Below are 13,342 nucleotides of genomic sequence, written 5' to 3'. Positions count from 1 at the left end.
CTCTTGTTGGACATTTCTTGGTTCTAAAAAAACCAATCTCATTAAACTGTAATAACAAAGCTGGCTCTAGAGATTTCACAGAGAAAAGTTTAGACAGATGTGTAAATATGTTTTCTGAGGTGCATGGTCCCCTTGCATCATGCAGTTTTGCTCCCCAAGTTGGAAGTGCAAATGCTCATAATGTCAGATTCAGGATGAACACCGTGAGCGTGGATTTGGACCACTAATCCTACTGCACTAATTTCAGTGAAGTTGGAAAAGGTCAAAGCGAGCACCTATCTCGATTTCCCAGCCTGCAGCACAATCTGATCACACAGCAATTTCAAATATTTAGCTGCCAAAGAGGTATGAAACCCAGCAGCACATCTGGACAAGTGTGAAAGCTGCCCGCCTTGCGGCAGTGCTGCCTCTCGTAGTTGATCAGCAGGTTGTCCTGGCATTGAAAAAGAAGGAAAAAAATGAGTCTGGTATTTTTAGGGCACTTATCAAAATATATGCCCTGACTATTCCTTTACATCCCCCAGCATCTAACTTATTCATGAGAAAGCTTTGCAGTGCTGAGTAGCTGAGGATGGCCAAAAATATGCAGCTCCTGTCTTGCTGTTCTCCAGCCAAGTAAGACAAAAGAGCATATAAAGCCCCTAATGGCTGCAGTAACGAGTTTCATTTCCTAATCAGTTTGTCTGCTGCCATTTCCACTTTCTGCAGGAAAATGTGCACAAGTTGTACTTGGAGGATTCATTTCTTTCCTCTGCCAGCTGGGGTCACACGGGAACCAGTGCAGATGCAAAATGAAAAAAAATGGCAGAGGAATCCTCTGAAGTGCTGAGGCAGAGTCCTGGGTGTGCTCTGCTCCCTATGCTTAGAGGACCACCTTTCTGCTTTCCATCCTGCTGCCCAACCTAGCTCAGCATGGCAGCAGGGCACCCTGCACAACCCCTCTAGGCTGGAAGGGTCTCACCTCCATTTCCCCTCTGCCAGACAGTTGGCCACTGCTTGGGATGCTGCCCATGTCCTTACAGTAAAACTTAAAGCTGCTGAGACAAGTAGGAGCAGAGGTGTTGGAGCGTGTGCAGGGGAGTGCTGGTGCTGGAACACATGCAGGCGAAAGCAGGTGGGAGGATAAGGGGGAGCGTATGAAGAGAGACTTCTTTTATCTAGCAAAATGAATGCTGAGAGGGAGTGTGATTGCATCTATAAATGCATCGGGGTAAACAGTAGGAGGGAGAAGAGCTATTTAAGTTAGATAGCAGAGTTGGCACAAGAACAAGTGAGGATCAACTGGCCATGAATGCATCGAGGCTGGGAGTGAGGTTTCTAACATCAGATCAGTGAGATTTTGGAACGGCTTCCCAGTAAAGCTAAGGGGACAAAGAAACCTGTTAAAATGGAGCTTGATGTGTTATCTAAGTAATTATGTGCCAGGATGTCTGCAGTGAAAGGCAGCCAGACTCAGGTGCCCAGTGATCAAAGCTGTTCCCTAACACACAGTGAGGGTCTGGGCTGTGTCACAGCCTGAGGAGGAGGAGAGGCTCCTGCATCCCAGTGCAGATAGGACAAGGATGCTGCTGTGCAGCTGTGCCAAGAGCAAATGGGGTGTGCTCACCTCAGTGTTTCACAGAGCTCTTAATTCCACTCTACCCAATGAGAAGAACATTGCAGCCAGAGCCCAGGTGTTGCTGGCTTCTACAGACATCATAAAAATCAATTGCTGTTAGGTGTCCTGAGCAGAATTTTTAAAGCCAGCAGATTCGCATCTATTAAAGGAAGTTCTAAGCTCTACCAAGGACTTCACATAAAATTAGAAATAGCAAAACAGAGGTCAGTGGAAATGGACTTACTGGTTATCACCCAACTGGTAATGAACTCAGCCATCAGAAGCATTGCAAAGTAGCTCTGACTGAAACCCATCCAGGGAAAGAAGACTGCAAACACAGTGCTGGGGAAGGCCCTCTAAAGCTGAGAAACACAGACACCTACAGCCAATTGCTGGCAGCTGATGGAAAGCACTTACCAGCTGCTTTTGATGTAGTTGGTACCTGTATTTAGTTGCTTAATTACTGTAGATTCCTTAGAAAAGCTGAGTGTGGACAAACGGTGCTCAGCTCCTGCCTGTGGTCTGTCCAGCCAGCTCTGAGGCACAGATAACAGCTCTGCTTTACTCCTGTAAGTATCTCATTGATCGAAAGGAAGATTTGCAAGTATGAGGTAGTTTTAACCAAGTTGCTCAAGTTACATGCTTGGGTTTTTAATGGGCGAATTTACTATGAAATGTTTTTTTTTCCTCTAGGAAAGTAATTTTGGTTCACAAATTGAAGTCTCTTCCATCTTGGGAAAAAATGTTAGCAAATTATAGCATGCTAAGAACTGATAGGAGCACAAAGAGACAGCTATAATCACATTTCTTCATAATTACCGCATTCTGAAAAACTTAGAAGTGTCCCCAGATCATTTCATTAAAAAAAATCAATTCTAGCTCATAGCTCTTCATGCCAAATTCTGGGTTTGCGAGCTGATTTATAAACCCTGTGCAAACAAGGCTTTTAATAGAAACTTGAAGTCTTTAATAAGTGTGATCTAAGTGCTGCAGCTGGAATAAAAGTTAGCATCCATGTGATTGCTGCAAGTTCCAAAACGAAGAGGAACAGCCATGGGCTCTGTGGCTGAAGGCTTCACACCATACAAACACAGCTGGCAGTGCTGCTCCCTGCCCTGTGCTCTGCTGCTGTCTGTGCCTTCCTGTCTGTGTTCTTTGTCCTTGCTGGGGAGCACCAGGAGCAAGGTTGGGCTGCTGCTGCTTGCAGGCAGCGATTGCACCAGCAGTGCTGCAGGTTACTGCGGTGGGCTGTTTGAGGTTTGAGCGTGGGCTCAGAGGGCCCTGCTGTGACTGTCTGCCTCCAGCCCCACGCAGCACCCAGGGCTCAGTAGCTGTATCCTTGCCGGCCAGAGCCTTTGGGTGGCACTGAGCCGTGGGCTGGTAGGAATCCATCTTTGTGTGTGTAAATACATGCGTGTGTGGTTGGAGTATTCACCCCATTGTGTGTCCTGAACCTTTGTCCTGGCTGCAGGGCAGCCCACCTGGAGCACAGCTACGTGCTTCCCAAATGATATAACTGATTTTTGCAAAAGTTTCAGCTGAACAGCTCTCAGCACACTGTGCACTTGCTCATAGAGAGACCAACACACTGTGTGTGTGTGTGTGCATTCACACCATCTGTCTGTGCTGTCTCCTGTGTCTGTGCAGTGGTTTCTGCCATGCCTGCACAACCCGGTGTGTATTACACGTGGTGTGAACACACATCAGGCTGCTTTCCGCATCCAGAATTCAGTCAGCAGGGTCAGGCTTTCGCCTCTGGTTGCTACAAATCTTCCTGCTAATGAAACCCAGTTTTTGAGATAGGGTAAAAGCTTCAAAATGTCAGTATGCAGTTTTTTATATATACGTATATATAAGTGTTGTTGTCCTGGTGCTCCTGGTGGAGCGGAGCATTTGCAGATGCTTTTCCTGGTGATTAAAGAGGCTGCAGGGCTTTGCAGGCTCATCCTCAGCAGAACTTCACAGATGGATATTGGGCTGAGCAGGGCCTGCTGGTCCTGGTGCCCTTCAGCATTGATAGAGGAACTCATTGGGAGGTCCTCAACACATCACTGCCTAAATCCCGGGGCTGACAGCAGCCATTTCTCCTTGTGCATCGCAGCACATTGCCCTGGATTGGGGTGGCTGCAGGCAGGGCTGTGCAGGTGGGTGATGCTTGCTGTGGGTGCTGGGTGCCAGCTGGGATTTCATCTCGCAGTAGATGTCAAAATATCAGCGGTATTTTTTTGTCCCAGGTCTTAAAGCCCAGTATGAAAGCTGAGCAGAAATTAATGAGAGATCAGGAAAAATGAAATGCCGTGGAGAGCAATAAGGGCTTTGTGACTTCAGCTCTTCAGAAGAGGGCTAGGATCTGCCCTTGAATTGACACTTCCTGAGCTGTAGTTTCACAGGGGTGGCTTTCAAGGGAAAGATTTCGAGGTAGAACGCAGCAGCTTCAGCAGCTGCAAGGATTCACAGCCCCTCATTGCTGGGATTTGCACGACCCGAGGCGCTGTACTCTTGCAGAGGTCCCACAGGAGCTCTCACAGCCTTAATGGCTGTGCAGAATCCCCATCCCTCAGGCAGGCACGGTGTGTGCCCTCAGCATTGTGTTTAAGCATGACCTCAAGTGAGACTCCGGCAGGAAAATCGAGGCTGTAGTGACACATCTCGAGCCCTGCAGCAGCTCCTGCAGCCAGCACCGCCTCGCTGTGCCCATCCTGCCTGGCTGCCAGCTGGGCACACGTTGTGCTGCTGTTATTTTCCTTGAATTGAGAGGAATCTGGTAGCTGTTGTTTCTGTTGTAAACTGAGTACACAGATGTATTACAGTCCCAGCGCCTGTCTGCATGCTGTGTTGTGGTGGTTTGGTGCATCCATCTCCATCTGTTGTTCTGGGGCTGCCCACACGTCACTCCATGTGCACAGGTACCTGTGTGATTTGTGGCTCCCCAAGGAAGCCCTGTGTTTTCCAGCATGCTGTGTTCGTTGCCTGGTGAAATGACTTTCCTTTGTGATTTTCCCTAATGCTAGTGAGCAACTATAGGCTTCATACAGATAAGGATCTGAGATGGTGAGGCCAGGGCAACGTCCATCTCCCATTTAGATTTGTGACATCAGTGCACTGAAGTCTTGGGTGGGAACTGTGTGTTGATTTCAGCATTAACTCATTATCATACTTTTTGAACAGCTGAGTAACAAAATCCTTGACAGAGAAACTGCAGACTGGAGACCCTACAGCTATCTGAATGAACTAGGTCAGTAATTTTTAAACAATTTAATCATTGTAGTTGGCTTCAGAGCAACACCAAACCCGATCAGCCGTTCATGAGGACATTGACAATAATGAAAAATACTGGTGTTGTTTTTATTTCAATACCAGAATTGCCAGTACTGAAAAATTGAGATTTGAACATTGTTTTCTTTACCACAAACCATGGATTGGAAAGCAGAGTCGATATGCACTCTCATCTCCCTTCCCAGGTTGAATTGCTGTCTATCTGCTCTATAAATGTGTTTTTAAGGAGTGAAGTCCAATTGCCCTGAATTTGGTCTCCCTACCCTCCCTTTCAAATGGGAATTTCAGCAACTCTTACCCCAAAACCAGCTAAAAGTAGTGCTTTGGATGCTGTTTGTTTTTCTGTCTGAGCCCTTGAAATTTAGTTTATCTTTGGCAAAAAGCACTTGCCCTCTCCTTTACTAATTGCTAATATCTTACTGGGAATGCACAGTGTGAGGGAAAACACAGGATTAAATGGTATTATGGGGTTTTTAAGGCCAGCTATCTCAGCTCACATCAGTTCATCGCATCGTGTCGGTGCCCTGTGGCCATGCACCGTGCCCTGCCCAAAGAGCAGCTTTTCCCTGCATCAGGAAAATCACAAAGCTGTCGAGCTTCAGTGCAAAGCCTTTTCCATTGCTATCTTTCATTAATGTTTTCTTCTTTCTAATAGTCTGCAGAACCGCTGCTGTGCTTATCTGTTTGTAGCATGGAGAGCTGGGGGTGGTGGGGACTTCCACATGTTCCTCCAGTCAGTTTTTCTTTTGCCACCTTCTTGCTTTTCTCACTGGCTTTGTTTATCTTTATCTAGCTGTGTCCTGCACTCTGAGTGCTGCGTTTGTCCTCCATCCCTGTGCTTTCTCAATAGCAGAGGTGATGCTAAATGCTCTTGCAGTAAGAACAACATAGAGGTGATAAATAGTTAAGTGATCTACAGCAAAAAATAGTCACAATTTTTTTCATGGCATTTTGCAACCCAGATATGTTATTTTGATATACTTTCTTCCGTTTTTTTTTCTTCACAAAAATGTCTATTTTCCATTAATTGATAAAAATGAGAATTTTTTTCCCTTTCAGTATCAGAATTTGTTTGCTTATGCTACGTTTCATAGCACTGAGTTCTTGTTCAGAGCAAAACCATTTTTGCATGAAACTGTAAAATAATGCATTTTCATCTTGTGCTGTTGCTTCTGTGCAGTAGAAATGGCAAATTCCATTTGTGTACAATTTTCAGATGAGAGTCGAAAAACTTATATTCTATGTTTATAATTCCAAATATAAGTGAAGCCTAATGAAGTCAAATAGGAGATCTTTAAGCCACATCGTGTGTGGTTGTACCAAAAACTCATCCCACCATCAGCTTGTACTGCACAGATGCTCCAAATCACATGTTGGAATAGCAGGCAGGCATTGTGCATTGCTAAATTTGAGTAAAATAGGTGTTTTTTTGTTTGTTTACCTCTGAAATGCATTTCTGATCAAACACTGTGCTCAGGGCTGGGTGCAGCCCCGACCTGCCCAGGATGACACCACCTGTACTTTGGGCTCCCTTGTACAACCAGTTTCCAAAGGACATGGCTGCGCTCATGCTGCGTGTAAGGACGCAGGGACTGCACTGATGGGAAAAACTTTGCTTCTCAATACCACGCTGGATCCAGGCTTGGGCTTCCCTTTGATCTCACAGCTCAGGGAGAGCAGGAGGAACTGCAGTTCCCAAGAAGAAATCACTACCTTGTTCAGGAGAAGCCAGGATCCCATTTGGTGCAGCAGCAGGCAGCTACCGACCAGCTGAGAGGTGCTATTGTGCTCCTTTCTGCATGCTGTGCACTGTAATGCCTTGTTTCCAAGTAATGCTTCTATATCTGTGTGTAAGAGGACCAGAGGAATGCAAGAGGACCAAAGCATTTCTCTGGAAATGCTGCGTGCTTTTCATTTGCCTGTGTAAGGATGATCACACAGATAAAGGGGACAGGGGTGCTTTAATTAACCCCTCTCTGCTCTCTTCCCTCTCACAGGCTGCAGTTTTACAGCTTCGGAAAACAGCTTCTGATTGTTCAGTTTGCATCATTGGCCTTTGCTGAGCGAGGGGTCATTCCCTGAGATTTTAATTGCAGAGGAAAAGAGAGATAGTAGTGAGTGGGCTTGGGGCCAAAGGAACAACTGAGGACCCAGTGCTGCTCCTGTTTAAGTCATCCTGTGTTCCCTGTGATAGCAGCGGGGCACAACAGGCAGAAATTGTGTAGGAAAACAGGAGTCTTATGTATGCATATGCAAATCTAAGCATATATGCTCTATATAAGTATATGTATGTGCAGATACATCCACTGTGCCTCCCTATCAGTGGACCTTATCAGTCTGCAGGAGTTCTGTCTCGATTCTGCAGAGCTTCACTCACCAGGCTTGCATCCTTTACAGCCAGGAGATGCTAAGAGCAGACCAAAGTCTGTATTTTTACTGCTGGCACACTTGCTAACGAGCTTCAAATATCAGCTTGTCAGGCTTTTTCAGTGAGATAATTTTATCAGTTAAGTGGAGCCGGAGTCTTGTGATGAGCACATTTCTGACCTAACTCGCGGTGTGCTTCGAGCTCAGTGCTGGGAGACTCAGTGGTGCCAAGGAGAGGCAGCTCTGTCACCTCTGCTTTGTGTCGCTGCTGTTTAATGCAGTCCAGTCCTACTAGTTTCAAGGAATGGCTTGTCTGCATTTTCTCTTTGCTGTCTCTTGTTGCAGAACTGGAATTATTTGCCCCACGGTTAAATCTCCTCTTGCCAGAGTCCAGTCTGCATTAAGCAATTGAGGTGTCCTGCTTCCAGCTCCTATTCCAAGCAAGTCAAAAGTCTTGAAACATCTACTGGGCTTAGGAAAGGTTGTTATGCTCATTAGCTCATGTGTTGGATGCAGCGGGCTGCAGACAGAAATGTTTTTTGTGGTGTGTTTTAACAGTAGCCCTCAGTGCAGACTCTGAACGTGTGATTTGCTGCACATCTGAAGTGACTCAAGCTGCATGTATTCCAAGGACCAAAGCCACAGCATGATTCAGAGCTGACTCTGCATTTTCTCTAAGCTGTGAGGTGTGGAAGAATACTTCCAGACAGGAATGCGATTGCAGCCCAGCACGCAGTTTAGCTTCAGATTAATCCTAAGCCTTCTTATTTCCAGATTCCTTGTTTGTTTAGGTCTTTTCCACGTTCCTTACTTTTGCAGTTTACAAAACAACGTATCCATCATTCACTTGGAGAATGCAGTGAGTACACAAAGATGAGATACAAGAAGCACAAGCAACGATTACAGGCAGCTGTAAAGGGAAGAAGCCAAGAAGGGTTGGCGGGGTCCTGCAGCCAGCCCAGTGCAGCAGCAATTCAGAATCACAGAATTCTACGTGCACCTTTCCCAGCGTGTGTGTGCTTGCTTTCTACTGCTGCACTGGAGCAAATGAGAGCTGAGCAGAAGTGTGGCAGCATGCCGTTGTGCTGCTTGCTGCAGACAAGTACTGCTGTTCCCCAGCTCTGAACCAGAAGCCAGCTGCACTCAGATCAGCCCGGTGTTACTGCAGCAGCCCTTCTTTTCATGGGGTCTCACAGCGTCTGTGTGTGCAGCACAGTGACCTCTGCTGCTGCAGAAGTCCAGCCAGTGCCTGCCATTTCCAGCACGACTCAGAGTGGATGATCAGAGTTGGTGAAATATGTGCTGAAGGTGGAGTTCTTCCCCTCTGAGCCTTCAGGTCCTCACTGTACTGCTGCTTCCTCGCTGCCCCGAGGCTCCATCCATCAGCATCTTGATGATCACAAAGGAAACGTGTCTGTAAAGATCTGACAAGGATGCTCAGATCGGGTGGTTCTCATACGTGGAGTGGACAAGTCGCAGCCTGCACGGTCCTTGCTCTAACCATGGGGATCTCCCAATTATCCCCCAAGGACAGCTGGGAGACCTCTGGGACACGCTGGTTGGAGGGCTCTTCTACCAGTGTAACTGCACTGCTTGATTGGAATTCCATCAGCCACAAAGGCAACTAACTTTGTGTTGATTTTGCTAATCAGTGAGGAGTACTGGACTCTAGTTAAAAAGAATTAAAGGGCTTACATTAGCTTTTCCTTTGAACTGATGGATATTCAGGATAAATGTCAGTAGTGAAAACAGAGAAGGTTCCCACCCCCTTCTACCTCTGCAAGCATTAACAAGTTCTTGTGGAATCGCATAAGGCAGAAGTCTTTGCTTTCAGCTCTCCACTTGGTTCTGCATTTTCAGGCTGCTATTGTCACTTAGGAACTGTTGTCACAGCTGATGCTAAACCTTGCAAATTTATAACGAAGTCATATAAAATAATTTAGAAAGATGGTACACAGAGTCTTAGACTGTGAATTAAATAATGTATTACACAAGTAAAAGTAAGCCAAAAATTAGAGAGTAACGTAACATGACTTGCAGGCTCAGGTTTGAAAGACTTTCTTTTAGGCTCCCTTTATCCATCTAACCTAGTGTTTCAGTAATGAATATATGGGTTTTTTTCCTGTTCTCCTGATGGATAGCAGTTCTTGGTAATGAGCAGTACCCTGTTTCAGGAAGGCCCTGTCTCCAGAGAAGCTCTTAAGCACATGCATAATTTTAAGCATGCACAGAATCCCCACTGAAGCTGAGTGTGTGCTTACTGCTGAGGATGTGCTTAAGAGCCTCCCTAAACGAGGGCCTTGATGTACAATTTAGAAGAAAGACTATATGCTGCTCAGTAGTCAAAGCAATCCAATTTACATAAATATTTATTTCTTTTCCATTATATATCATTTTTATGCAGGTGCTTGTGGGATGGATAGACGTCAGAACACATACATAATGGAAAAAAGCTTCAAAGGTATGGTATCCAGTGCCTGCAGCCACCCTGGCAAAGAGTTTGAGAAGGGTGTCGTAGAAGAGGTGAGATAGGAGACCTGGGCGAGCGGCTGTGCAGAGGCAGGGAGGGACAGAGTAGTTACCCACAACGTGTGCCCATGTGGCTGTCTGGGATCTGAGTTATGGATGTGAGTCTTTCCCAGGACGGGGGACTCCTGCCCTGGCAAAGCATCTTAGGAAACGAGGCGGGTTTGCTGCGGGAAAGGATGTGCCAGGTGGAGGGGATGCTCTTGTAGGACCAAGCAGCCATCCTATGGGGCTTCCTGGGGCAGTTGCTGCTGATGGTCTGGTGTGTTGGTCTGCTAGGTTGCAGCTCCATAAGGCTCTCAGCTGTCTAGAGAAACAGCTGACCCTGCTATTATGGCCTTTGCAGAGATTTATAGCAGAGCCTGAGAAAAGACCTCACTCAGTGCATTAACCAGTCACACTGGCACGAAGCAATTAATGGGCTCTGACTCTAGGGCTGTTCTAAAAAGGGATCATGTGTGAGTCATGTAGAAAGACCCAGTGACTTTAGATTTTGGTTGTCCTTCAGACTTGAATTCAAAATATTCAGCTGTGCATGAACTACAACACTTGGCACAGCATGGGCTGCAAGCACCTCCGCTCCTGTCCTGCGCCTCAGGTTGGGTCCTGGCCTGGCTGCCTGATTCCAGTGCTGTCAGTTGGGCTCAGCCAGGCCCAGCTCATCGCTCCAAGGGGCTGAGCTGCCACAGGGCAAAGCCTGTATCTGCACTGACAGCAATGCTGCTGAATACAAAGCTGGTAAAGGCAGTGATGGACGCTGACACCAGGCCTGGGAGCACTGAGCGCCTTGTGGCTGCTCTCTATAACATAAGGCGATGTAATATTTGGTAGAATGGGGCTTTGCAATACACTGAAGGCAACCAATGCTCCATGGGCAAGTCTTTCTTGACAAAGCTAAATTTAAAATATTAAGAAAGTTATACATGTATATCCAGCTCAGTCCGCTCATTTCAGCTACTTCTGAAAAAAGGAAAATTTTTATAGCATAGTTAGTTGTTCTCTTTACATGGAACTATTAATTTCAAGTTTAGTTTAAACTAAATTACCATACTTAGAAGGTTAGAAAGGTGCTTTGAACAGTCAGACGTTCCACCTAAGGCACAGTGATGCAGAGGGGATGTATCCATGTGACAGAGGAAAGTACAATGGGAGTGAGCTGTGAAATGCAATTTCTACTGTGACGTACTGTGTTTATTATCCAGGATCTGAGCAGTTTTCTTTCCATGTCTGTCTCCTTAATGAATTCAGAACTCAGGACCAGAAGCCATGTCAGAAAGGCTGGTGGGCTCTTAGGGCAGCAGGGCAGGCATGGCGCGGTGCAGGGACCCCTCGGGGTAGCGAAGGGCTGGGAGCCACTGTGCCACCCCATGTCTGGTGCTGTGGTGTGACAGCAGCTGAGCTGTCGCTGCATTTTGAGAGCAGTTCCTTCCCTTTGTGTAGTGCCCAGTGCTACCATTTCCAGCTATTCTTTACAGCCGAGTCCTTTTCAATCATTTATTTATTTATTTTATCACGAATGCTGATGCACTGGTGGGATAATGTGACTTCAGGCACTGGCATTTTAAGGAAGTAAGTTCCCTTTGTGCGATTCCCAGTGGAACCCCAGCAGCTTGGATCACTGATGCATGCAGAGGCTCGGGGCATCACTTAGTGTGGGTTGTTTGCTTGTTGTATGGGAACACAACTGTGTCATGCTTGCCTGAAGCAGAGCAGAGCTCTCTCTGCGTTGCTGTCCTGACAGCAGTGAGGTTAGCCAGGGAAACAGCCATAAATGTGGTTGAATAGTAGGAGAGCGTGTTTTACTTGTGTACATAATATGTCCTTAGCACTTTGAACATGAAAGTAGGTATGAGGCTTGTCATTAGGATGCCAGAGGATATTCAGAGCAGAACAGAGTAAACCGGTCTATGGGAGGGACGTGTAGACGCTGAATCCCTGGTGATGAGAATAATTTCTCCTTGGAAGGTGTGTGATGGGTATGCAGGCAACCCAAAGGTGGGACCTCAAAGCCAAAGGAACCCTTTCCCCCGCAGCAGGCAGGGTGCTGAGCTGGGGATGGTGTGGGCACAGCAGTACCCGTGCACAGCCCAGGGCGGCTGGACTAGGGATGGCTCAGTACTTTTGAGACGAGTTAAATTAATTTGTGAAATGAAATCTGACAAGTGATGCCAGACTTTTTAATTATCCCCAAATTACCTCAATAACAAAGTAAGTCAGAGGCTGCCATATCCTTCAGAGTTAAATTCCTTGCAATCTTGTGCATAATGTCCTGTGGGCTAATGGCTCCCTGGTGTATAGCATGTTACCCAATGTGCTCTGGTGCTCTGTAAATTATATCATATCTGAGCAAAGGGCCTAATCCCTGGGCAGACACAAAACTCCCACTTACGTCAGTGGGCATCAGTTCGTGGCAGTGCTGCCTATGGGAAAAGGCAGATTTCAGGACTGCCCAAGTGATTGCAGCAAGCCCATGTGCTGTTTTGCTGGTCCCATCTGCGTGGAATGTAGCAGTGGTGTCAGTACTGCGGGTCATTTCTGGCTCAGGAAGATAAAAGTAGGTAGCTGGATGGAAGCAGATCACATATCCAGGTTGAGTCCTGGTGGTGCCTGCACCAATGCCTTGGGGAGCTCGTGGGGACCAGAACATATAGTACAGGTATTTTTAGCCTAAAGATTTTCATTTCATTATAGAATTTGTTAGTCTTTGCTGTCTCCCCACTTTTGAACATTAGTGGGTCCTAGACTGCATGGCACCTTGATTTAAGTCATATATGTGTCAAAAGCTAGTAACCCTGAGATCATTCACACGCAAAAGCCTTTGGTCTTGCAGGGTTGCTTCATTGCTAAAAGGAGAGGTCAGGCTTTCACCAAACTGCCTTTACTGGGATCACATTGCTGGCCAAGCCCTGTGCCAGTGGCTGCGGGTTGCTGGGATGCACCAGGCTTGCTTTACTGTGAAGTGAAGGCATCATTAGATCTCATCCAGGCTGACGTCAGACAACAAGCTTCTAAATTGTAATTACTCCATAAACATTGCGCTGGTGCCGGGGCCTCTGCCAGCCCTCACATATGAGTCCAGCCGGGCTGCTTCCCTGACCCTGAGAGCTGAGGAGCCCAGAGATTGGTTTGTACTGCTGAAGCCAGAGGAGAGAAATGCAGAGGCTCACTGCAGGGCATGACCTGAGCCCTCTATTAAGGGAACCTGCTCAGCACCAGCCCCCATGGGGGCTGAGGGATACGTACAGACACAGCTCCAGGTCACACTGGTGATGCAAACTGGCAAGTGAGTTAACAGAATGGGGAGGAGAAGCACAGAGATGAGGTTTTTATAGGAGAAGCGATATCTTGTTGTCTGTCTATTTCTTAACCTGAATTTCTCTTTTTGTCTCCCATACTAGACAGCGGGGGCAACTGGGATTGCAGCTATTTTGCAAGTCCCGCTATTTCACCAGGAGTATTTCATATATACCAGGATCTGCCTTTGTACTGTAACCCAGCACAAGAAAATGCCTCATCTTTCATTGCATCGCTCTAATTCTAAATTAATGGCACTGCCCAGCAGGATGCACACAGCAG

The 13,342-nt window shown here is 46.7% G+C and overlaps 1 protein-coding gene across 4 annotated transcripts in view; it reads left to right on the top strand.

Moving 5' to 3' along the window:
- The window catches only part of MEGF11 (multiple EGF like domains 11), a 256,450-nt gene that overhangs the window by 237,902 nt on the left and 5,206 nt on the right, over positions 1-13,342 (top strand). Inside the window, exons 23-24 of one of the 4 annotated variants that reach the window (XM_085233529.1) lie at positions 4,766-4,832; positions 9,645-9,701. The exons of 2 other annotated variants lie outside the window; for them this stretch is intronic. In XM_085233529.1, the coding sequence (XP_085089655.1) occupies positions 4,766-4,832; positions 9,645-9,701 (124 nt within the window). The remainder of the gene's footprint in view (positions 1-4,765; positions 4,833-9,644; positions 9,702-13,342) is intronic. One more of the 4 variants, XM_085233526.1, reaches the window with a different exon arrangement.

This window comes from Meleagris gallopavo, chromosome 12, assembly GCF_905368555.1.
Source record: "Meleagris gallopavo chromosome 12, MGAL_WU_HG_1.1, whole genome shotgun sequence".
Lineage (NCBI taxonomy): Eukaryota > Metazoa > Chordata > Aves > Galliformes > Phasianidae > Meleagris > Meleagris gallopavo.
This window is presented reverse-complemented; position numbering and strand designations above follow the sequence as displayed.